Source organism: Asterias amurensis, chromosome 4 (assembly GCF_032118995.1).
Source record: "Asterias amurensis chromosome 4, ASM3211899v1".
NCBI classification, from domain to species: Eukaryota; Metazoa; Echinodermata; class Asteroidea; order Forcipulatida; family Asteriidae; genus Asterias; species Asterias amurensis.
The window spans coordinates 17,760,037-17,782,860 of record NC_092651.1 but is presented as its reverse complement, the minus strand read 5'-3'; the positions used below and the strand labels follow the sequence as shown (position 1 = coordinate 17,782,860).

The 22,824-nt window shown below is 40.4% G+C and overlaps 2 protein-coding genes and 1 pseudogene across 2 annotated transcripts; all 3 read left to right on the top strand.

Moving 5' to 3' along the window:
- Positions 1 to 967: 967 nt before the first annotated feature.
- Positions 968 to 9,493, top strand: LOC139936434 (monocarboxylate transporter 12-like; annotated as a pseudogene).
- A 1,917-nt stretch (positions 9,494 to 11,410) lies between these two features.
- LOC139936690 (monocarboxylate transporter 12-like) lies at positions 11,411 to 15,832 on the top strand. Its single transcript, XM_071931560.1, has 4 exons — positions 11,411 to 11,600; positions 11,808 to 11,951; positions 13,152 to 13,973; positions 15,550 to 15,832. Exons 1-4 carry the CDS (start codon positions 11,411 to 11,413, stop codon positions 15,687 to 15,689), a joined length of 1,296 nt encoding a protein of 431 aa, XP_071787661.1. The 3' UTR covers positions 15,690 to 15,832.
- Positions 15,833 to 17,244: 1,412 nt separating this feature from the next.
- LOC139936433 (monocarboxylate transporter 12-like) lies at positions 17,245 to 21,321 on the top strand. The gene is made up of 4 exons (XM_071931252.1): positions 17,245 to 17,434; positions 17,646 to 17,789; positions 19,686 to 20,507; positions 21,182 to 21,321. The coding sequence occupies exons 1-4, from the start codon at positions 17,245 to 17,247 to the stop codon at positions 21,319 to 21,321; spliced, it is 1,296 nt and encodes a 431-aa protein (XP_071787353.1).
- The last annotated feature ends 1,503 nt before the right edge of the window (positions 21,322 to 22,824 follow it).

The following is a 22,824-nucleotide window of genomic DNA, read 5'->3' as shown; positions in this document are numbered from 1 at the left end:
GTGGCTACAGTTAGGTACCTCACACTCGTATATTCTTGTATATCCCCGTATTTAGTGGTGCACATGCACTGTACGTTTGGGCGACAAATTTGAGATTTCTTTTAAAGGAACACGTTGCCTTGGATCGGTCGAGTTGGTCTTTGAAAAGCGTTCTGTAACCGTTTGTTATAAAATCGATATGGTTAGAAAGATGTTGTTAAAGTAGAATACAATGACATACACAAATAAGCCTTGAAATTGCGTGGTTTTCTTTTTACCTCGTCGACTAACACGGTCGGCCATTTATGGGAGTCAAGTTTTTGACTCCCATAAATGGCCGACCGTGTTAGTTCGCGACGTAAAATGAAAACCGTGCAATTTTGAGTGATACTTGTGTGGATTATTATATTCTACTTTTAAAACATCTTTCCAACCATATGCATTTCATAACAAACGGTTTCAAACGCTTTTTATTGACCAACTCGTCCGATCCAAGGCAACGTGTTCCTTTAATTTTTATCTTGCCACCTGACGCGATCTTATTGTCAGTCAATGTTCAATTTTATTCAAGCACCAGGGATCGTGAGCGCCGCGTCTCGAAAATGTCAAGCTCTCCGAATCACTATGACTCTGCCGTTTCAAAGTCAGAGATAATTGCATCTAATCATAATCCCGGATGCAATTATAACATCAACTTAAACTTAATCCCTGTGTGCGCACCCTCCCTAATTGACATGCGCGGACACAAGACACTATTTAACGACATGCTTCTGCCGCAGTGTTGCGCAAAACTGTAAATACGCAAGTAGACAACTTCCGAATTGTAACTCAAACATAAACAGTGAATACATGCATCGGGGCCATCCAAGTGGAGAAAAGACACACCACTGAGCAGATCATTGATTTGAACAAAATTGAACTGGCCAGAGGGAACAAAATAATACCCCAGAGCGAAGCTTCCTCTACCATCGGGGCGCTAGAAGCTGCGATGAGTACACCAACAGTAGGTCCGTTGCGATGGGTAATTCTGCTAGTTCGGACGGGCGTATGTTTCGTGTCCTTTGGCGTCCTCAAGTCCATGGGGGTGTTTATGGATGAGTTTGTTGAGTTCTTTGAATGCAGCAGACGTGCAGCAGGTCTTGTCGTTAGCCTCCCATTCACGATTGGCATGGTATTAGGTAAGCTTAGTATTTTGTCACCCTTAGTATTTTGTTTCCAAAAAGAGAAGAATCAAACATGTTAAAACTTGGACTTAGAGCAATCGAGAAAGAGTTAGGACGATTAACGGGGTGGAGCTGTTGACAGTATAAAAAAATGTAAGAAACAGCTCCCTCTGAAGCAGCGTAGTTTTCGAGAAAGAGGTAATTTTCCACGATTTCGAGACCTCAAATTTGAGGTCCCGAAATCAAGCATCTGAAAGCACACCACTTCGTGTGACAAGGGTGTTTTTTCTTCCATTATTATTTCGCAACTTCGAGGACCAATTGAACTCAAATTTTCACAGGTTTGTTATTTTATGCACATGTTCAGATACACCACGTGAAAAGACTGGTTTTTGAAAATACCAATAGTGTCCAGTGTCTTTTATCGCTGCCAGTTAGCACATAGGCTCTCCACCACATACCTTTATCACGCTGTCACCATCTTGGTCATGTTCCCTGTTCCGTCACAGTAATGATTCTTTGCGCAAACATGGCACCAGACTATTAGTTCGTCCAGCCTCAGTTAAATTACAATGAGTTAAATTGGAGTAAAATCAAGACGGCCACACCACAGGGATGGCCACCGTGTTTTCACTGGTAGCACAACGACTCTCGACCCGCTAAACGTGCAACTGCTCATTATCGGAGTAACTAAAACCTACTAAGTTTATTGCTCCATGGATAAAAAAGAAATAATTTATGTTCAATCTTAAGCATAACATTACGATAACAGGTTTAAATTGAAAAAACACACTTCCTTTGATTTAATTTGATGTTCTCATACAAGCTGGATGTGTGACCAATGTTCACCAACAATTTTGTTTTTCCAGGGATCTTCACTGGAGTTTTACTGAGAATAATAGAAACTATTTGCTGCATCTCTCATCATAGCCGCAGTGGTATCGACATCACTAGTCCACATTGCTCTGTTCTTTGTTGTAAGCAGTAAGTATGTGTTTAGTAATAACTAGCGGGATGCCGCGCTTCGCGCGGCACCCCGCTAGGATATAAAAATCCTTTACACAAATATTTCGAAATGTGGGTGAGGGTGTTATACGCCTCTCTCAATATTTATGCATGGCGTCATAATTCTAACCCAAAATGAAGCTATTTCGCACGTCCACCACTACTTGCAGTGGCTGCGCCCACCTCGTTTTGGGTTAGACGACGTACCTTATGCATCTAGAAACTATAAGGCTCCCCCGTGAGCCTTATAGGGGTCTAATAAGTTGGGCCTCCCTAACGTTACACGTTTTTTAAATCAGCGTTGATAGGTGAAACTGACCGTTAGCCAGCAATAACTAAAGTTTCTTTTGTACTACACCACCAAAACTTTCTCCACACACTCAATATACATTCATAATGCTTGATTTCCTTTTGAAAAACTTCGTCAAAAATGACATTTTTACGTCCCACGATACATAGCGTTGCTACAGCACTATAAGTAAAGCGAGTTTTTGGAACATGCTGTGTGCCACAAATCTAATTTATCTACTGTTTTTTTTTTTTTTTTTTTTTTTTTTCGGGGGGGGGGCGGGGGCGGTAAGAGCTTAGGCCTCTTTTTAGTTTATTCTCATCTGAAGCTCTTGTAAACTTTCTGGTCAATAGGCTGCATGTATAACGGGAGCACTTAACGTGAACGTCAAAAAAGTGTTTTGCAGGCAGAGATGCCAAGTCCAGAGGCCAGCTATGTGTGAGATTTTTCAAAGCTCAACCCCCATCCCCCCGGAAAAAAAAAAATTGCCAGTTTAAGAAGGCCTTTTTAAATCGCCGCCCAACTTTTTTTTTTTTATCAATAAATAAAACAATGTGAAATTTAATTGTGGACAAAAAGTGTTTCAAAATGCATCAAAAACCTCCTCAGAATAATTAAAACTCACTTGAGGTACACAGGAGATGTTGATGGTTAATGAGGAGGTTCGATTGTGTCAGATTATATCCTTCCAAACTTGAAAAAAATAGACTAAAAATGATGTCCAAAATCAATCGCTCACTTCTTCTGCCTATTGTGTCTTCGCTAGTGGAGCGCATTTCAACGAATTTGCTAAAAGAATCGGAACAAACTTGTGCGCAATAAGCGTTTTGCGCTCTGCCGAATTTGAGCTGAACCTACTGGATGAGCAAAAGCGTGCGCAATCTGCAAATTTGCGCTCTGTTTGTACAAATTTTGTACAAAAAATGTCGTTAATTTTTTTTCCCCGATCTCGCCCCAATAATGGTTGATGTGCGTGTGAGCGTGAGACAGAGCCCAAATGCGTGAGTCTCACTCCTAATGCGTGAGACTTGGCAGGTCTGGGTTTTTTTTGTTTTATTGTCACTTTGGGCTTATTGCATCTCGCGAAATTTGAACGACAAACGACACAATTTCTGACCGCGTTCATGTTCACGCTGCTCTAGGAACAAACCTCCATACATCCCATATCTCTGGAACCCTATATCGTACAAACTAAATAAAAACGATAAACTCGTCCCCACTCCATTTTCTCTAACTTATTTCACTTTCAGAAAGCATGTCAAGTCATGTTAAGGGTTTGTTACGTCCAGTTTGGGTCAATAGACAAACTCCTAAAAATGTACCCCATTCAGCCGCACGAGGTCTCTTTTGTTAATATTATCTCCATGAGTAACCAACCCGACGGGCCGATGGCTAAATTAGGCTTCAAAATGGATTTGGCAAAATGTACATTCTGAGACCTGACCGACACACTGCTCTAACCAATTTTATGAATGGACTTATTCAAAAGGAAACTTAATGTCGTTTTGCTTAACAACTTTGACTAAATGCAAAGCAAAGTTCTTTTTTTACAGCTTCAAAACATGCCTTTGACGTACGTTTATAAGTTTCACCATAGAGTAAGGAATGGTTTCACAATTCTACCTCCATGGTTAAACTCTGAAACTGCAACATTATACCTCCATGAACAGACCGTATTCTAAAACGGTATTCATGTACCCATTTGAGTTTACTGGCAAAAGGTCCAAGGTCGCCACCCACTGTCAACCTAAAGTGGTCCCACGGCGACCTTCTTCACCAAGCAACAGGTGGCCTGTCTCAAACCAGACAACACACCACTCACAATACACTGACCAGAATGGCTCTTTGTGTAAGGCCCCCCTCCAACCCCAAAATGTTATTAATTGTAAAGTTCCCTTAGACACCTTCCAACCTATAGCCGGCCCTACCCAATGTTTCCAAATTATTAAGCTTCCGTTTGATCCCAACCTTGTTCATCATGATAATTCTCACGCCGTTTGGAAGTGAATGCTTTTTTATAAATATTATCCATTTAATCTTTTCAACAAATGAGTCACCCGCAGAAGGATTTCTAGGAAGTCTGATAACAACGTCGACCAGTGGTTGACACATGGTCGCCTGCGAAACATCAATCTACGGTACTTCATCCATTCAATGCAAATTCGGTCAAATTCGTGAGATTGGTTTCGGGTTTGTCCTGGCACCCAGCCTCTTCGACCCTTTCGACCCTGCGCGACAATGAATGAACCAATCCGGAGAACCATGCTTAGTACAACACGAAAGTAATCTGACCAAAAAGGGCGGATCGAATGGCGGGTGGGCGGGCAAGGGGCAATGAATGAACCAATCCGGAGCACCATCTGCGAAACACTGTCCAATGAGTCACCTGTCAGAAAGATTTCTAGGAAGTCTGGTAACAACATCGACCAGTGGTTGACGCACGGTCGCCGCCCAAACTTCCTCCAATCACATGACTTGTAAGTGCGAGTTTGGATCCGGGTTTTGCAGACTTGCAACCCGACGTCTGAAACCACACAAACGTATTGAATTCCACACAAACAACCGTGTTGGATTCCACAAGGATGCCATACCACTGGACCTTCTAATTTTCAATCCAAGATGGCGCAGGTTACGCTTTTAATAGTATAGATATACCCGTTTTCAGCAAAACAATTTGCGGAGGGATTAAATGATTAGGCATAATGCAGCATTACGATTGTAACGACTACCGGTTTAAGAGAAAAAAGAGGCCCGCATTCGTAAAACGAATATAATTATGTTACTCTTGTTAATCTAATGATTGACTCTTGTGATGTGTGAACCTTTGTGTTCTCCTATTATTTACGCGACATGGTTAATGTTTCCTTTTGAAAATGTGTTTTCATTCCATGTGGACATCAGTATTCCAAAAATACAAATCATTCTCCATTCACAAACTAATAAATAACTTGCATGTGATTTAAAGACTATTGACACTATTGGTAATTGTCAAAAACCAGTCTTTTAACTTGGTGTATCTCAGCATATGCATAAAATAACAAACCTGTGAAAATTTGAACTCGACTGGTCGTCGGAGTTGTGATATAACTATGAAAGAAAAAACACCCTTGTCACACGAAGTTGTGTGCTTTCAGATGCTTAATTTCGAGACCTCAAATTCTAAATCTGAGGCCTCAAAATCAAACTCGTGGAAAACTACTTCTTTCTCGAAAAGTGCGTCACTTCAGAGGGATCCGTTTCTCAGAATGTTTTATACTATCAACCTCTCCCCATTACTCGTTTCCAAGTAAGGTTTTATGCTAATAATTTGGTTGAGTAATTACCAAAAGTGTCCACTGCCTTTACAGGAATACTATCAGATTATTTAACTCGGTCTTATTGTACACAGTTTTTGGACAAAGTAGATTACTCTACCGTCGTTATTATAATATTGTTTCTCTAAAACTAATTATGATTTCAATTTGTGTAGGTTTTGGATACTCCATGATGCGAAATGTTTCAGTCTCAGTTCTATTGCAGTACTTCTCACATAATTTCGCTTCCATGAATGGGATCAGCTTAGTAGGAAGTCCTTTGGGTATGATGATCGCCCCTCCCGTGGTTCAGCAACTGATCCAGCTTTATGGTTGGCGAGGTGCTCTGGCTCTTCTCGGTGCTATGTCGGCAAATTATTGCGTCTTCGCTGCTCTGGTAAGACCTCTGCGTACCAGAAACTCCTACACACCAATAGCTGATGGTGAGCCGAGCTCTACAACTAACCCAACTCCTAACGAGTCACTCTGTGATAGTTGGAGACAATGGGTCGGAACAATGGGTCGTATGAATAAAAAGTAGTATTTACTGACAAGTACTAGCAAAAAGTAAAAGCGTAAACTTCCAAGTAGAAGCATTCAGTAAAAGCATCTTCTAAATTCCGTATGAATAAACCTATTCTTTTACTGCAAAGTATTCACTTAATGCTTTGGAGTAAATACTTCTGATATACCATGGCTGAATGGCTCTTAACAATAGGTTTCCTTTGTATTACAACTCCAATTCACGTCTACGTATACGCTCTCACACACACAGCCAAAGCAGCATTTGATTTAATAGAAACATAGAAATCTTCATGTCAGCCATGAGGTTTTTATTCTGACAACATTTTGATGAAGACGACTCATCTGGACACACAGAATAAAAACTTTTTGTTAAGCTTTTGAAACTTGGAGTGGAGCATGACAGCGCTGTATAGAGAAGATGAGAGCTGGATATGAGCATAGCTATTTAATTTAAACTTAAAGTTTTAATAATAACACGAACAACATTCTATTGATATGCATTTAATTGTTTAAAAAATTAGTTCTTCTGATTTTATGAACAATAAATCTTAATGATCGAGGCATTCATTTCTGAGTTAAAAATATTCTTTATATCTTGTTTAAAAAGCTTACTGTAATGATACAAAACGTTTTTTTTACAAACGGTTTTATTTTATCCTCAGCATATATAAACAAGTTTGATTAAAAGCAGTTTGAGTTTCTGTGTATTGTTTCTGTTGTGAAACACTGTGTATGTGTCTATTTAATATTTCACTGTCATTTCTTCGGACGAACCTTTTACTTCTGTGCCCAAGGTAGCTCTGGAGCTAGCTTGAAAAATCACTAGTATTTACTTGCATTTTGTAGTATATTCTCCGTTTTATTCATATGGAAGTAAGTAAGTGCTAAAATTCAAAGAATTTACTTTTTGGTAATAGTAGATACTTTTAGCATTTTAGTAAATACTTTTAAGTAACAGTTTTTACTTCCTTTTATTCATATGGATGGTAGTAAATACTTGAAATTTTCAAGTAAAGGTAAGTACTACTTTTTATTCATACGACCCAATGTGTGAGAAACTTCACCTCAAAATATTCGTTGACGAACCAGGATTCGCCATCACCCAGATTATTTTTTTTCATAAATGGTATCTTGTTCTTTGGTTGGCATATCTATCTCATCCCGAATGGAACTGCTCTGGGTTTCAATAAGACAAGATCAACATTTCTGGCTACCTTCTGCGGCTTTGGAAGCATGTTTGGGCGCCTTTTGTCCGGATTTTTAATCGACCATGGACTGGTGCAAGCACATAATCTCCTCGCTGGGTCGTCTTTCCTGCTGACCTTTGTGTGTCTCCTTGATCCTCGCTACTCTTGGTGGGTTTTTCTTTGGAGTACAATATCCATTAATGATAGTCTTGTCGGTTAATTTTCCTGATATAAAGAAAGAAGAGTGTCTGCCCTATCGTGGATGTTTTTATTCGGTGGTTTCGGACTGTCAGCAGGAGGTTTCATTATCGGTAAGTTGAGCTACAATTCTTTCCTACGTTACCAACTTGCTTTAAATTTCTTTTGTGGTAACTCCGCTCCCTAGATTTTGTTTGCAAACGAGATTTTGTTTGCATACATTGTTGACAAGGGTTTACATTTTTACCTAAGTCACAATTCAAACGGAGGCCAGGCAGCGTGTACGATTCGAGCGTCCAGTAGAGATCAGCGAAAGATTGTGCCACAGGGCGGTCAAAGTCACAATTAAAAGTGTCCTTCACGCTGCTATGGCGGTAATGGGGTTGAATTATGGGCCCATTTATCGTTTGGTGTCCAGCAGGCACTCGTACGATGGCCTTCCTTGTTGTGGTAAACTATGTGTAATTCTGTAACCTTCTTCTGGCCCGGCACCCGCCCGATGTTTGCGATGTCCGTCGGACATCGGCCCAAGCAACGACTGATTTATTGACAGTTTGCGATGCAAAACGTCACGCCAGGTCGTAAGTCTGAGTTCCATGGCACTCCTTTCGCAGATCGGATAAGTCTAGAGTGGTATAGGTCTACCGCCACAATTAAGCGACTCCCCAGAAATCTCCCTTTCTATTTCTAATCTTAATTTGCAGTCTACCCGCAGTACACTCGATATAATATTAAGTCCTTTGTGATTTACCTGCGCGAGTTGGCGTGATTTTTCATGCGTGACCTCGGTTTGAATACTAATTAGTCCAAAGGGCTTCTGAAATTCAGTCTTTTTTTTGGGCCTTATCTGAAAAGTATTGACAGAAATAATATAGCAGTACATTGAAATGAAGAGCATATCTGTCGTTTTGTATGAAACAAATCGGTGTAATTAATATTTTAAAAAGAGAAATTTGTACGTAAAAAATGGCTTCAAAAGGAAAGAAAAAATCAACTACTAGATTGCTGTTTTTTGCTGGTATGTTACCCCGACCACCAAGCCTAAGTTAGTCAATATCAAAAGCGCCCGTCTATACCATAGGCAGCCCATGGTATAGATGGGCGCTTTCGTTATTGATTAACTTAGGCTTGGTGGTCGGGGTACCATATCAACGAAAAACAGCATGCTGCCATATCAGTCGATGATGTCATCGTCAGCCAATCACCGTGCAGGAAAACCATGCTGTCCAAACCATAGTTGATTTTTTCGTAATGGGAGTTTTGGATTAACGGTGGAAATCGCTGTATCCTGACAGGACTAGGTACGATCCGGTCTCGCTTTTAACATTTCCCGAACGAATATGAAATAATCTATCCATATAAACTAATTCGGGACTGTTGACAACATTCCTAACGGGAAAATTTGCCGTGATTCTGTGACTTGTTTTCTCCGGTTTTGAAGCCATTTTTCACGTACAAATTTCTCTTTTAAAAAATTGAGTTGCACCGATCAGATATGCTCTTTGTTTCAATTTACTGGTACATTATTTAAGTTGAGACTTTTCAGAAAAGGCTGAAAATGACCGAATTCCAGAAGCCCTTTTGACTAATTAATTATTCACAAGGACGTCACGCACGAAAAACGATGCATATCGCTAATAACAAAGGAGATTAGTGTCCTGCGGGTAGACTGTTTGCCACCGTGTGTTATTCATTTGTTTGATGTGGTATGCAGGTTGGATATATGACGTGACTGGTGATTATGGAGTTGCTTTCTGCACGATGGGAGTCATTTCTGCTGTCATGGGGGTGTTGTCTTTGACGTTGAGACCTACTTGTTTTCCATGTAAAACTCAAGATCTGGAGAAGGATTGATTAAATCAACAAAGAGATACTTTCAAACCTGTGAACATTTTTAGTTCCGGTCAATTGAGTGTCCTCAATGAAAACCTATTTACGGAAGCATTGGTTAACATTTACGTATTTTTTGTTTTCACACTGTGGTCTCGTCGTATAACGTGGTTGCATTTTTTATGGTTTCCCATTTGCATTACAACCCAGGGGCCCCACAAGTAGGTCGGGGCTACACTGAGATTCGGGTTCTGGGCTACATTTAAGTCGGGGCCACATTTGGGTTTAAGTTTGGTGCTAGAATTGGGTGGGGCAACATTAAGGTACAGGTTGTGACTAAGTTGAGCTACAACCGGGTTCAAGTTTGGGGCTTCGTTTAGGTCAAGGCTACATTTGGGTAAAAATGTGGCGCTACGTAGGTCGTCGCTGTATTGAGGTACAGATTTAAAGCCTTCGGACACTTTCGCTACAGAAAAAAATTAAAAGTTCACAGATTAACAAATAACCTATAGTGTTTACAGAAGGTAATGGTGAAAGACTTCTCTTGAAATATTGTTCCATGAAATGCTTTTCTTTTTGAGAAAACATTAAAACAATACCAATTCTCGATATTCTCGGATTTATTTTAAACACATGTCATGACACGGCGAAACGTGCGGAAACAAGGTTGGGTTTTCCCGTTATTTTCTCCCGACTCCGATGACCGATTAAGCCTAAATTTTCACAGGTTTGTTATTTTATATATAAGTGGCGATACACGAAGTGTTGGCTTTGGACAATACTGTTTACTGGAAGTGTCCAATGGCTTTAAGTACGTAGTGATATAATTGGGTTACAAATTTGGGGCTGCGTTTAGAATGGGTTTACATTTTGAGCTACAATTATTTGTTACTAATTTGGAAATTGGGGCTAGATTTAGGTCGGGCTATCCTTCAATCTTTGGACTAAAATTAGGTTGGCTCACTCTTAAGGTTCTAGCTTGGGCTACATCTAGGTCAGGCTTCATTTCGGTATAGATGTGTGGCAACTTCAGTTGGTCTGGCTACACGTTTTCTTTGGGTAAATGTTCAGTTTACATGAAGATAACTTTAAAAGGCTGGTCCTCGGTCAAGTTTCCGGGCTTTGTTTTTTCTTCTTTTATTATTCCTAGGCCTATTTTTTCATCCTGGAAAAGTGTGCTTTATTGTTAACACGTATTTTTTTGCCGTGTAGTTTCATTTATACGTAGATTAATTACTTATGTTTTTCATTTGCATTTTTTTTTCAAGTTAAACAGTGTTTTATTGATTTTAATTAATTTATTAATGCATACTTTAATCGACATTATAATAAAACTACGTGTCTTGTTTTTGATGTGGAGGGTGTTTTCTCCGTTTAGCTTATATGTGTTACAAATCAGGTCAATATATGTTAATAATAAACAGTGTGTATGAACAGCCACACTTGGTAGACAGACATTATCCTGCTAAATGGGCCAAGAGAATGTGGCTGAACACAGAACAATCAGGGAATTGTAAACGGACCACACATAACTACTCGCAAGAGGGGCGCAGTGGAAAATATCCGCCGATTTTGTCAACCTGCTGTCCGAGCACGCCTGAAAACTGAGCCCACTTGACTGACCGGCTACGTCACCCGGATAGCTAAGCACACCAGATAGCCTCAGATCGTGACAAACGGTGCAAATACTAAATCAATTAAAACTGAATACTCGTAGCCGCAGCATAACTAATTGCCATGTACCAAAGGTTGTTCAATGTCGTGAAAGCAACTGTTTTGTGAAAATTGCTACTTAATAAACAAAAAAGACTCCAACCGGTACATATCAAGGTGGATAAAGACGTCCATCGCAGATAAAGATCATTCAATTGAACGAGGTGATCAGCCAGAGGTAAAAAAAACAAAACCCAGCATACCTCAGGGAGGGCGCTCGAAACTTCGATGGGTGCACCAGCAGTAGGTCCATGGCGATGGGTGATTCTCCTAGTACGGACGGCCGTATGTTTCTTGTCATTTGGCATCATCAAGTCCATGGGGGTGTTTATAGATGAGTTTGTTGAATACTTTGAATGCAGCACACTTGCAGCAGGTCTTGTCGTTAGCCTCCCATTCACCATTGGTATGGTAACAGGTAAGCTTTGTATTTTTTTCACCATGTGGAGGTTTCAAACAAGAGAACTTACTTCGTAGAAACATTATGTAGAAATTAACAATACAAAACAACAACCGGTGTTCATGGAAAGACAACAAGTTCAATGATTTAGTTTGCTGTTCTTTAACAACTTGAAAATGAGAATGAAAGTGTGACCAATGTTGACCACAAGTTTTGCTTTTCCAGGGATCTTCACTGGAGTTTTACTGAGAATAATGGGAACTAAACTGCTAATGATTTTCAGTGGTGCGGTATTTTCTGTGTCTCTCATCATAGCCGCAGTGGTATCGACGACGTTTGTCCACATTGCTCTGTGTTTCGTTGCTTGTAGTAAGTATTTGTTATTATTAATCTACCGTTTTTTAGGTTTGCGCGGCGTGTTGCTTATCTTTAATACACAAAAGGAACCTGGCATAAGGATTAACGGAATATCCATAATGCAGCGTTAATTCGGAACGAATACCGGAGTATGAGAAAAAAGATGCCCGCATTCGTAAAACGAATATTCTCTTGGTAGTCTAATTACTGTATCTTGGATGAATTATTGTATACTGCTTTCATATACGTGCCATGATTGTTTCCTCTTCAAAATGAGCCTGGCCGAGCGAAAGATTTTATGATGGAATACGAATACACATCTAAATAAAGAAAGTAACTAAAAGAGTGTATCATATCGCGATGTTTACTTTTGGGAACAAAATAGAAAGACAAAAGAAGAAACTATAACAAAGAAGAAACTATAAACTATATAAGAAGAAACTGCTAATATCATGGAAAATTCGTTTAAAGTCACTTGGAAGTGGTATTTTGTTAAAATAAAGCTTTTGTCACTAAGATATGTGTTTTGATGAGCGGAATGTAAAATAAACAGTGAACTAAGGTTCTAAAAAATTAGTTTTTCTGTTATTTACAAATTTAAGAGTAGGCCCCGACCCGAGAGGGCGCTGTTCGTGACGTCAATCGAGGTGCGATATTTGAAGAGAAAATGTGTAGTCTGGCCCCGTACACTACACGTCTGGGACCTGATCGGTATGATGTCTACGTACAGCCCGACGGTCACCGAGCAGACTGCATGCACTGTGGCTGCTGTGCGGACGGTCCACCCGGATTACCCTGCACGGTGAATTGCATGCAGTGCCCAACAAAAAATCGTGACGCTTGGCATAAAGCTTAAAGCATGCCCTCAAAGTTAACACTTACCCGAATTTTTTTCACGTTTGGCAAATGCTCCTCGAGGTATGCGTGTCTTTTAGGTACCTTCTTCGACTTTCCATCAAAAAAAGGATCTGCCTTAATATTGTGCTAGAAATATTCCGAAGACATTATGTTTCAAATGAATGTGGACATCAATATTTTAATCATAAAAATCATCATGCCATTTACAAATCACATAAAATTAATTGATTGTGAATATAAGAAAATCTGTCAATTTAACGTTCAAACTCAGTTTTCTCGAAACACACTAGACATGATTTACACGGTCGTTATCATATTGTTTCTCAAATAATCATTTTCACTTTGTGTCCCTAGGTTTTGGATTCTCCATTATGCAAACTGTTTCAGTCGCAGTTCTGTTGCAATATTTCCCGGATAATTTCGCTTCCATGAATGGGGTGAGTTTGACAGGAGGCCCTTTGGGTATGATGGTCGTCCCTCCCGTGGTTCAGCAACTAATTCAGCTTTATGGTTGGCGAGGTGCTCTTGCTCTGTTCGGTGCTATGTCTGCAAATTTTTGCGTCTTCGCTTCTCTGGTTAGACCTCTGCGTACCAGAAACTCCTACAAACCGATAGCTGATGGTGAGCCGAGCTCTACAACAAACCCACCTCCCAACGAGTCACTCTGGGACAACTGGAGACAAAGGTTCGGAGCAATGTGTGAGGAAATTGACCTACAAATGTTCTTTGATGAACCGGGATTCGTCACCACCCAAATTATCAATTTCGTTGAGGGTATCTTGTTCTTTGGTTGGCATATCTATCTCATCCCGAATGGTATTGCTCTGGGTTTCAATGAGACAAGGTCATCATTCCTGGCTACTTTTGCCGGCTTTGGAACTATGTTTGGGCGCATTTTGTCCGGATTTTTAATCGACCATGGACTGGTGCAAGAACACAACCTCTTCGCTGTGTCATCTTTCCTGCTGGCCTTGGTGTGTTTCCTTGATCCTATCGCTGCACCATCATATGAGGCAGTTGCTACCATCGCTACTCTTGGTGGGTTTTTCTTTGGGGTAATCTATCCATTACTCATGGTCTTGTCGGTTAATTTTCCCGAAGAGAGAAGAGTGTCTGCCCTGTCTTGGATGTTTTTATTCAGTGGTTTCGGACTGTCAGCAGGAGGTTTCATTATCGGTAAGTGCAGCTTCATTTCCAATATATATATAACTTTTGAACAAAAGATGAAAAGCACACAATTCAATTGTTTTCTTTCCTACATTGCCAACCTGCTGTAAATTTCTTTTGTGGTACCGCCGCTCCATAGATTTTGTTGACGAGGTTTTCATTATTACTTATACGTCACAATTAAAACGGAGGCCAGGCAGCGTGTACGACTCCAGCGTGTTACGTAGTAGAGATCGGCGAAAGATCGTGCCATAGGTCGGTCACAGTCACAAATAAAAGTGTCCTTCACGCTGCTATGACGGAAATGGGGTCAAATTCTGGGCCCATTTATCGTTTGGTGTCCGGCACGCACTCTTACGATTGCCTTCCTTTTTGTGGTATGTGTAAAACTGTAACCTTCTGTTGGTCCGTCACCCGCCCGATGTTTGCGATGTCCTGCTGGACATTGGCCAAGCATCGACCGATTTATTGGCAGTTTGCGATGCAAAACGTCACACCAGGTCTTAAAGGCAGTGGACACTATTGGTAATTACTCAAAATAATTATTATCATAAAACCTTTCTTGATTACGAGTAATAGGGAGAGGTTGATAGTATACAAATATTGACTGCTTCGAGTGCTATGGTTAAAACTATGACTCCCGAGGTGATCCCCGGAGCGTTCTATTTTCCCGAGGCGAAGCCGAGGGAAAACAGAACGCTCCGGGGATCACCGAGGGAGTCATAGTTTTTAACCATTGCACGAGTAAAAGCAGTCAATATTTGTTTTATAACACCCCAAGCATTTCTAACTACTGTACTATTATTATTAAGTTACAGACCTGAATGCTACAATCCACGGACGACGCGAATACAGACTGCAAACACTTTTACTTACTGTGTTGCATGTAGTGTCGTGCAATCCGAAATGGTTACAGACTATTAATTTATCATCCTCGTACACGCAACGGACGTCTGGGTACTGCACGCCGTGTGCTAGTCTGTCGGACTAGCACACGGCGCCGTGTGCTAGTCTTCGGACTAGCGCATGGCAAACCGACGCACTATCACACGGCCGTCGTCTAGCAAAACTAAGACATGTCATGTGACGCGCTCTAAACCAATGAGCAGGCAGAATACTTGCAAGGGGTGTTATAATATAAAACATTGTGAGAAACGACTCCCTCTGAAGTAATGTAGTTTTCGAGAAAGAGGAAATTTTCCACGAATTTTATTTCGAGACCTCAGATTACGAATTTGAGGTCTCGAAACCAAGCATCTGAAAGCACACAACTTCGTGTGACAAGGGTGTTTTTTCATTCATTATTATCTCGCAACTGCGACGACCGATTGCTATTTGCTATTTTATGCATATGTTGAGATACACCAACTGTGAAGACTAGTCTTTAACAACTACCAATAGTGTTCAGTGTCTTTAAGTCTGAGTTGCATGGCACGTACGACTTCGCAGATCGGTAAGTCTAGTCTACTGTGGTTTAACCTAATAAGTCTGCTGCCACCAAGCGACTCCCCAAAAATCTCCCTTTCGATTTCTAATCACTATTTTGCCACCGTGTTATTCATTTGTTTGTGTATGTTGTATGCAGGTTGGATATATGACGTGACTGGTGACTATGGAGTTGCTTTTTGCACGATGGGAGTATTTTCTGCTATCATGGGGGTGTTGTCTTTGACGTTGAGACCTACTTGCTTTCCATGTAAAACTCAGGATCTGGAGAAGGATTGATTAAATCAACAAAGAGATACTTTCAAACCTGTGAAAATTTTGAGTTCCGGTCAATTGAGTGTCCTCAATGAAAACCTATTATTTTACGTATTATGTATTTTCGTTTTCACACTCTGGTCTTGTCGTATAACGTGCTTGCATAAAGACTACATGGTTTCCCATTTTCATTACAACCCCACAAGTAGGTCGGGGCTACACTCAGATTCTGGTTTGGACTACATTTATTTCGGGCCACATTTGGGTTTAAGTTTGGTGATAGAATTAGGTGGGGCTACATTAAGGTACAGGTTTGTGGCTACGTTGAGCTACAACTGGGTTCAATTTTGGGGCTACGTTTAAGTCAGGGCTAGATGTGTTCTTAAATTTTTGAGCTAAAATTAGGTCGGCTAAAGCTTAAGGTTCAAGCTCGGGTAACATTTAGGTCAGGCTTCATTTCGGTATAGATGTGTGGCTGCTTCAATAGGTCTGGCTACACTTAGGGCTGTGGATACAATTAGGAACCGCACACTCGTATTTGCTTGCGTTTGTTCGTATATAGTTGTGCACATGCTCGACTCGTTTTGGCAACAATTTTACATTTGGTTTTAGGATTGTATCTCTTTTTGTCAACATTTACCGCAACGGTTTTTTTTTTTTGGGGGGGGGGGTAAATGTTCAATTTATATGAAGATAACTTTAAATGGCTGGTCCTAGTTTGGGTGGTTTGGCAGACCCTGTAGGACAGACCAAGGACTTCTGGTTTTTTGCTGGTTTTGTTCTTCTTATTATTTGTTTATTCCTATGCCTATTGTTCACCTTGGAAAAGGGTACTTTATTGTTAACGCGTATTTATTTGTTCGTGTAGTTTCAATTTAGCGACGTTTAATTAATTGTGTTTTTCATTTGCATTTTAATAATATTTTTTTCATTCCATATTAATTAGTGTTTTATTGAAAAAAAAAAAAATTATAGGGTGTTTTTTCTGTTAAGCTGATCTGTGGTACAAGCTAGGTAAATATATGTTAATAATAAACAATGCATCTGAACAGGGAGACAGATTGTCCTGCTATTAAAATGGACCAAGAGAATTTGGTTGAACAGAGAAGAATCAGGGAATCGTAAATGGACCACACATAACGACTCGCAAGAGGGGCGCAGTGGAAAATATCCGCCGATTTTGTCGACGTGCTGTCCGAGCACGCCTGAAAACTGAGCCCACTTGACTGACCGGCTACGTCAACTGGATAGCTAAGCACACCAGATAGCCACAGACCGTGACAAACGGTGCAAATACTAAATCAATTAAAACTGAATACTCGTGCGCGCGGCATAACTAGTTGACATGTACGGACACCAAAGGTTGGTCAATGTCGTTGAAAGCAACTGTTTTGTGAAAATCCCGAATTGCAACTTAATAAACATAGAATACTCCAACCGGTACATATCATGGTGGATAAAGACGTCCACCGCAGAGAACGATCATTGAATTGAACGAGGTGATCGGGCCAGAGGGAACAAAACAATAGCATACCTCCAGAGAGAACCTTCCTCTTCCAGCGGGGAGCTAGAAACTACGATGGGTGCACCAGTTGTAGGTCCATGGCGATGGGTGATTCTCCTAGTAAATACGGGCGTATGTTTCGTGTCCTTTGGCGTTCTCAAGTCCATGGGGGTGTTTATAGATGAGTTCATTGAGTACTTTGAATGCAGCACTCGTGCAGCAGGTCTTGTCGTAAGCCTCCCATTCACAATTGGTATGGTAACAGGTAAGCTTTATATTTATTTTCACCATGTGGAAGTTTAAAACAATATAACTTACTTTGTGGAAACATGGAGAAACTTAAACATTACAAAACAACAATCAGTGTTCATATATGGAAAGACAACAAGTTCAATGATTTATATTGCTGTTCTTGTACAAATTGAAAATGAGAATGAAAGTGTGACCAATGTTGACCGCAAATTTTGCTTTTCCAGGGATCTTCACTGGAGTTTTACAGAGAATAATGGGAACTAAACTGCTAATGATTTTCAGTGGTGCGTTAATTTCTGTGTCTCTCATCATAGCCGCAGTGGTATCGACGAAATTTTCCCACATTGCTCTGTGTTTCGTTGTTTGTAGTAAGTATTTTTTAATTATTTATCTACCTTTTTTTTAAGGATTTCGCGGCGTGTTGCTGTTCTTTATAATACAAAAGGAACCTGGCAAAGGGATTATGGGAACAAGTTGACTTTATAATCGGTCGAGTTGGTCTTTGAAAAGCGTTGGTTACCGTTTGTGTTAAAATGCATTTGTAGAAAGATGTAAAAGTAGAATACAATAATCCACACAAACATGCCTCGAAATTGCACGGTTCCTTTTTACCTCGACGACTAACACGGTCGGCCATTTGTGAGAGTCACATTTTGACTACCATAAATGGCCGACCGTGTTAGTTCGCAAAGTAAATGGACAACCACGCAATTTCGTAGCAAATTTGTGTGGATCATTGTATTCTACTTTTAAAACGTCTTTCCAACGATATGCATTTTATAACAAACCGTTACAAACGTTTTTTTATAGACCAAATCGTCTTATACTTGCTTTCTTATTAGCTGTTTCGTAGCAGAGCGCAGCGAAACAGCTTTTATTTATTTGTCATGTTCAGTACTCGCGATTTTTTGCATAGTTCCTAAAGAGCAACTGCAATGAAACTTTCAGGGATGGAAGGTAATGATGCAATGATGATCCTAAAGCAACAATGTCATGATGACGTCATCACCGGTCACGTGACGCCATCTTAAATCTTTAAATTTTAAACATTTGAAAATCTATATCAAATCAGCCACAAAAGACCGATTTTGTTTACGGGATTGGGTTGGAATAAATTAGGTCTTCACGTTATGTTGTATGCGTGACCTCACATGACCTCAACTTCCGGTCGAAACCGGAAGTGCCCTCTTATTCAAAAATGACAAAAAGTTATGAAGTTGGTTTCAACGATGGTAGTGTCTGCAAGGGTGGGCATGTAAACAAAAACTATTGATAACGTCACAAATTGCAATAGCGCCCTCTAGCGGCAGGTTGAAAACTCTTCAAAATTGACTTTTTGAAGATGTCTGTGGTGAAATTTTATGTAATCACTTTAAATTGTACACACACGTTAACTGTCAGGCAGGCATCATATGTGTGAAGTTTCAGATCAATGACGTCATCGGGGGTCACATGACGCGGCATTAAAGGTGCACTTCTTGAAGTCAAATAACTCTCGAAGTAAAAAAGCGAATATGTAGAAACTTAGTAGGTTGTTAGATATTGGCACTTTCTCGTGAATTGTGAAATGACGTCATGATCACGTTATCACATGATTTTTTTCGATTTTTACCATTTTTGCACCTTTTTAAACACGTAAATTGCGATCTGAACATGGTATAATCCAAATAATTTTATGCCACATCGCGTAACTCCTGAAGTATAAATGCGATTATGTTGAAACTTAATAGGTTATTAGATATCCGCAACTTCTTTAAATTGTGAAATGACGTTATGATGACGTCATCACATGGTTTTTATGTTTTTTTCAATTTTGCACCTTTAAATAAAAAATTGCTAACTGAACATGGTATAATCTTCATTCCTTTTTTGAATAGACTACATAGGTCATAACTGCTTGAAATACAAAAGGAATTTCAAATTCAGTTGAGTAACTTGGAAATGTTATAAACGAAACAGCTCTGCATTTGTGCACGAATGCAATCTAGTTTAGTTATTCTTATGTTTGCTTTTGGGAACAAAAATAGAAGAAAAAAAAGAGAAGAAACTATAACAATTTACATCAATGTGGACATCAATTTTTCAATAATAAAAATCATCCTGCCATTTACAAATCAAATCAAATGACTTGTTTGTGAGAGGAAGAAAATCTATTAGTTTAATGTTCAAACTCGGTTTTATTGAAACACACTAGATATGCTTTACCGTCAATGTTATGTTGTTTGTCAAATATTGTTCATTATTTTTTCAATTTGTGTCCCAAGGTTTTGGATTCTCCATTATGCAAACTGTTTCAGTCGCAGTTCTGTTGCAATATTTCCCGGATAATTTCGCTTCCATGAATGGGGTGAGTTTGATAGGAGGCCCTGTGGGTATGATGATCGTCCCTCCCGTGGTTCAGCAACTGATCCAGCTTTATGGCTGGCGAGGTGCTCTGGCCCTTCTTGGTGCTATGTCGGCAAATTATTGCGTCTTCGCTGCTCTGGTAAGACCTCTGCGTACCAAAAACTCCTACACACCTATAGCTGATGGTGAGCCGAGCTCTTCAACTAATCCACCTCCCAACGAATCACTTTGGCACAAATTGAGACAAACGTTTGGAATAATCAGTGATAAACTTTGCCTCCAAATGTTCGTTGATGAACCGGGATTCGTTACCCTCCTATTCGTTAGTTTCCTCGAGGGTACCTTGTTCTGTGGTTGGCATATCTTTCTCATCCCGAATGGTATTGCTCTGGGTTTCAATGAGACAAGGTCATCATTCCTGGCTACTTTTGCCGGCTCTGGAACCATACTTGGGCGCGTTTTGTCCGGATTTTTAATCGACCAAGGATTGCTGCAAGCACATAATCTACTCGCTGGGTCGTCATTCCTGCTGGCCTTGGTGTGTCTCCTTGATCCTATCGCTGCACCATCATATGAGGCAGTTGCTACCCTCGCTACTCTTGGTGGGTTTTTCTTTGGAGTACTCTATCCATTAATGATAGTCTTGTCGGTTAATTTTCATGAAAAGAAAATAGTGTCTGCCCTATCTTGGATGTTTTTATTCACTGGTTCCGGAGCGTCAGTAGGAGGTTTCATAATCGGTAAGTGTTCCAGTACATGTAAACTTTTGAACAAAAGATTATAAGCACCCAATTCAGTTGTTTTCTTTCCTCCTAACCCAAGTTGCTGTAAACTTTCTTTTGTGGTACCGCCGCTCTCTAGACTTGTATTTTGTTTCCAAACATTGTTGACGAGAGTTTTCATTTATGCCCAAGTCACAATTAAAACGGAGGCCAGGCAGCGTGTAGGACTTGAGCGTCCAGTAGAGATCGGCGAAAGATCGTGCCATAGGGCGGTTCCAGTCACAATTAAAAGTGTCCTTCACGCTACTATGGCGGAAATGGGGTCGAATACTGGGCAAATTTACCGTTTGGTGTCCATCAGGCACTCGTACGATGGCCTTGCATGCGTGGTAAACTATGTGTAAAACTGTAACCTTCTGTTGGCCCGGCACCCGCCCGATATTTGCGATGTCCCGTCGGACTTCGGCCAAGCATCGACTGATTTATTGGCACTTTGCGATGCAAAACGTCACACCAGGTCGTAAGACTAAGTTGCATGGCCCTACTTTCGCAAAGCGAATAAGTCTACAGTGGTTTTACCTAGGAAATCTGCTGCTACCTAGCGACCCCCCCCCCCCCGAAAAAAATATCCATTTTTATTTCTAATCATATTTATGCACTGCGTTTTATATTTTCGTATATGCTGCATGCAGGTTGGATATATGACGTGACTGGTGACTATGGGGTTGCTTTCTGCACGATGGGAGTAATTTCTGCTGTCATGGGGATGTTGTCTGTGACGTTGAGACCTACTTGCTTTCCATGTAAAACTCAGAATCGGGCGTTGGATTAAAGGAACCCAAGGCCAGGTGAAATTTCAGTTCCGGTCAAAATTGAGTGTCCTATTGAAAACCTATCACGGAAGCGTTTAATACCATTATGTATTTTCGTTTTCATCTGGGTGCTACTGTCATTGATTCAGTTACATTAATCTGTCACACATCCACAAGTACCTTACTCGCAAGACGACCGAATGATTGGTTCACTCTCTCATATCTTCTCGACTGGACTTTGATAACGCTAGCCTGATTCACTTTACCAGATTATCAAATTCATCGCCTTCTGCGCCTTCAGAACTCCGCCGCCAGATTAGTTACACTTACCAGAAGATCTTCGCACATATATCCCTTGTCATCAATGAACCTCACTGGCTTCCTGTACATCAACGGATAGTATTCAAGGTGTTGGCTCTGTGTTTCTCGCACTCTCCATGGCACAGCATAAACCAACCTACAAGAGCTGCTACAACGCCATGAACCGCACCGACGCCTCCGTTCCTTGGACACAAACCTTCTTCGAGTGCCCCCCACCCCCCCCCCCCCACCCCCCTCTCTCTCTCATCACTCCTTGGGAAAACGTTCTGTCGTTCTGGTGCCTCCCTATGGAAATCACGAGCTCCCCATCAATCTGAGAAAAGATATTTCTTTCCACACTTCCAAGAATGAATTCAAAAGCCATCTCCTTTAATCAGCTGTTTGTTCCTTCTGTTAATTTTGTTTTGTTAATTCCTAGATGTTACACCCGTTTCAGACAGGCGCGCCAGAGTCGCGCCGAACCAAAACTAATTAGGAGCGACTCTAGGTTGACTAAAAAAAAATGTGTTTCCGACAGGCGAACTAAACATAACCTTTTCATTGGCTCGGCTCATGACAAGTTCGACGTTTGAAACCAAGGCGCTCTAGAGTAGTTTTGAACAACTGCAACAGTCGACCTTTCGGTTTCTAGCGCGTCCAGTCGCTCCTCACTGTTTCAGACGTCGAACTTTCATAACTTAAAGGCAGTGGACACTATTGGTAATTACTCAAAATAATTATCATCATAAAACCTTTCTTGATTACGAGTAATGGGGAGAGGTTGATAGTATAAAACATTGTGAGAAACAGCTCCCTCTGAAGTGACATAGTTTTCAAGAAAGATGTAAATTTCCACGAATTTGATTTCGAGACCTCAAGTTTAGAATTTGAGGCCTCGAAATCAAGCATCAGAAAGCACACAACTTCGTACGACAAGTGTGTTTTTTCTTTCATTATTATCTCGCAACTTCGACAACCGATTGAGCTCAAATTTTCACAGGTTTGTTACTTTATGCATATGTTGAGATACACCAACTGTGAAGACTAGTCTTTGACAATTACCAATTGTTTCCACTGTCTTTAATTCAGAATTTGGGTCGGCGCGACTTTGGAACGCCTTTCTGAAACGTTTGAAAGGGTTCCTCTACAAAGAATGTTACCTGTGACAGACAATGCGCGTTATAAGTATACTATGATTAAATAGTCAATATAATCGAATAAAT

What these genes read in the sequence shown, in the direction of transcription:
- LOC139936690 (XM_071931560.1), top strand. Translation starts at nt 11,411, where the DNA reads ATGGGTGCACCAGCAGTAGGTCCATGGCGATGGGTGATTCTCCTAGTA. An exon ending in TCTGTGTTTCGTTGCTTGTA is followed by an intron (nt 11,952 to 13,151) that starts GTAAGTATTTGT and finishes TTGTGTCCCTAG; the next exon opens with GTTTTGGATTCTCCATTATG. An exon ending in AGCAGGAGGTTTCATTATCG is followed by an intron (nt 13,974 to 15,549) that starts GTAAGTGCAGCT and finishes TGTTGTATGCAG; the next exon opens with GTTGGATATATGACGTGACT.
- LOC139936433 (XM_071931252.1), top strand. Translation starts at nt 17,245, where the DNA reads ATGGGTGCACCAGTTGTAGGTCCATGGCGATGGGTGATTCTCCTAGTA. An exon ending in CACAATTGGTATGGTAACAG is followed by an intron (nt 17,435 to 17,645) that starts GTAAGCTTTATA and finishes TTGCTTTTCCAG; the next exon opens with GGATCTTCACTGGAGTTTTA. An exon ending in AGTAGGAGGTTTCATAATCG is followed by an intron (nt 20,508 to 21,181) that starts GTAAGTGTTCCA and finishes TGCTGCATGCAG; the next exon opens with GTTGGATATATGACGTGACT.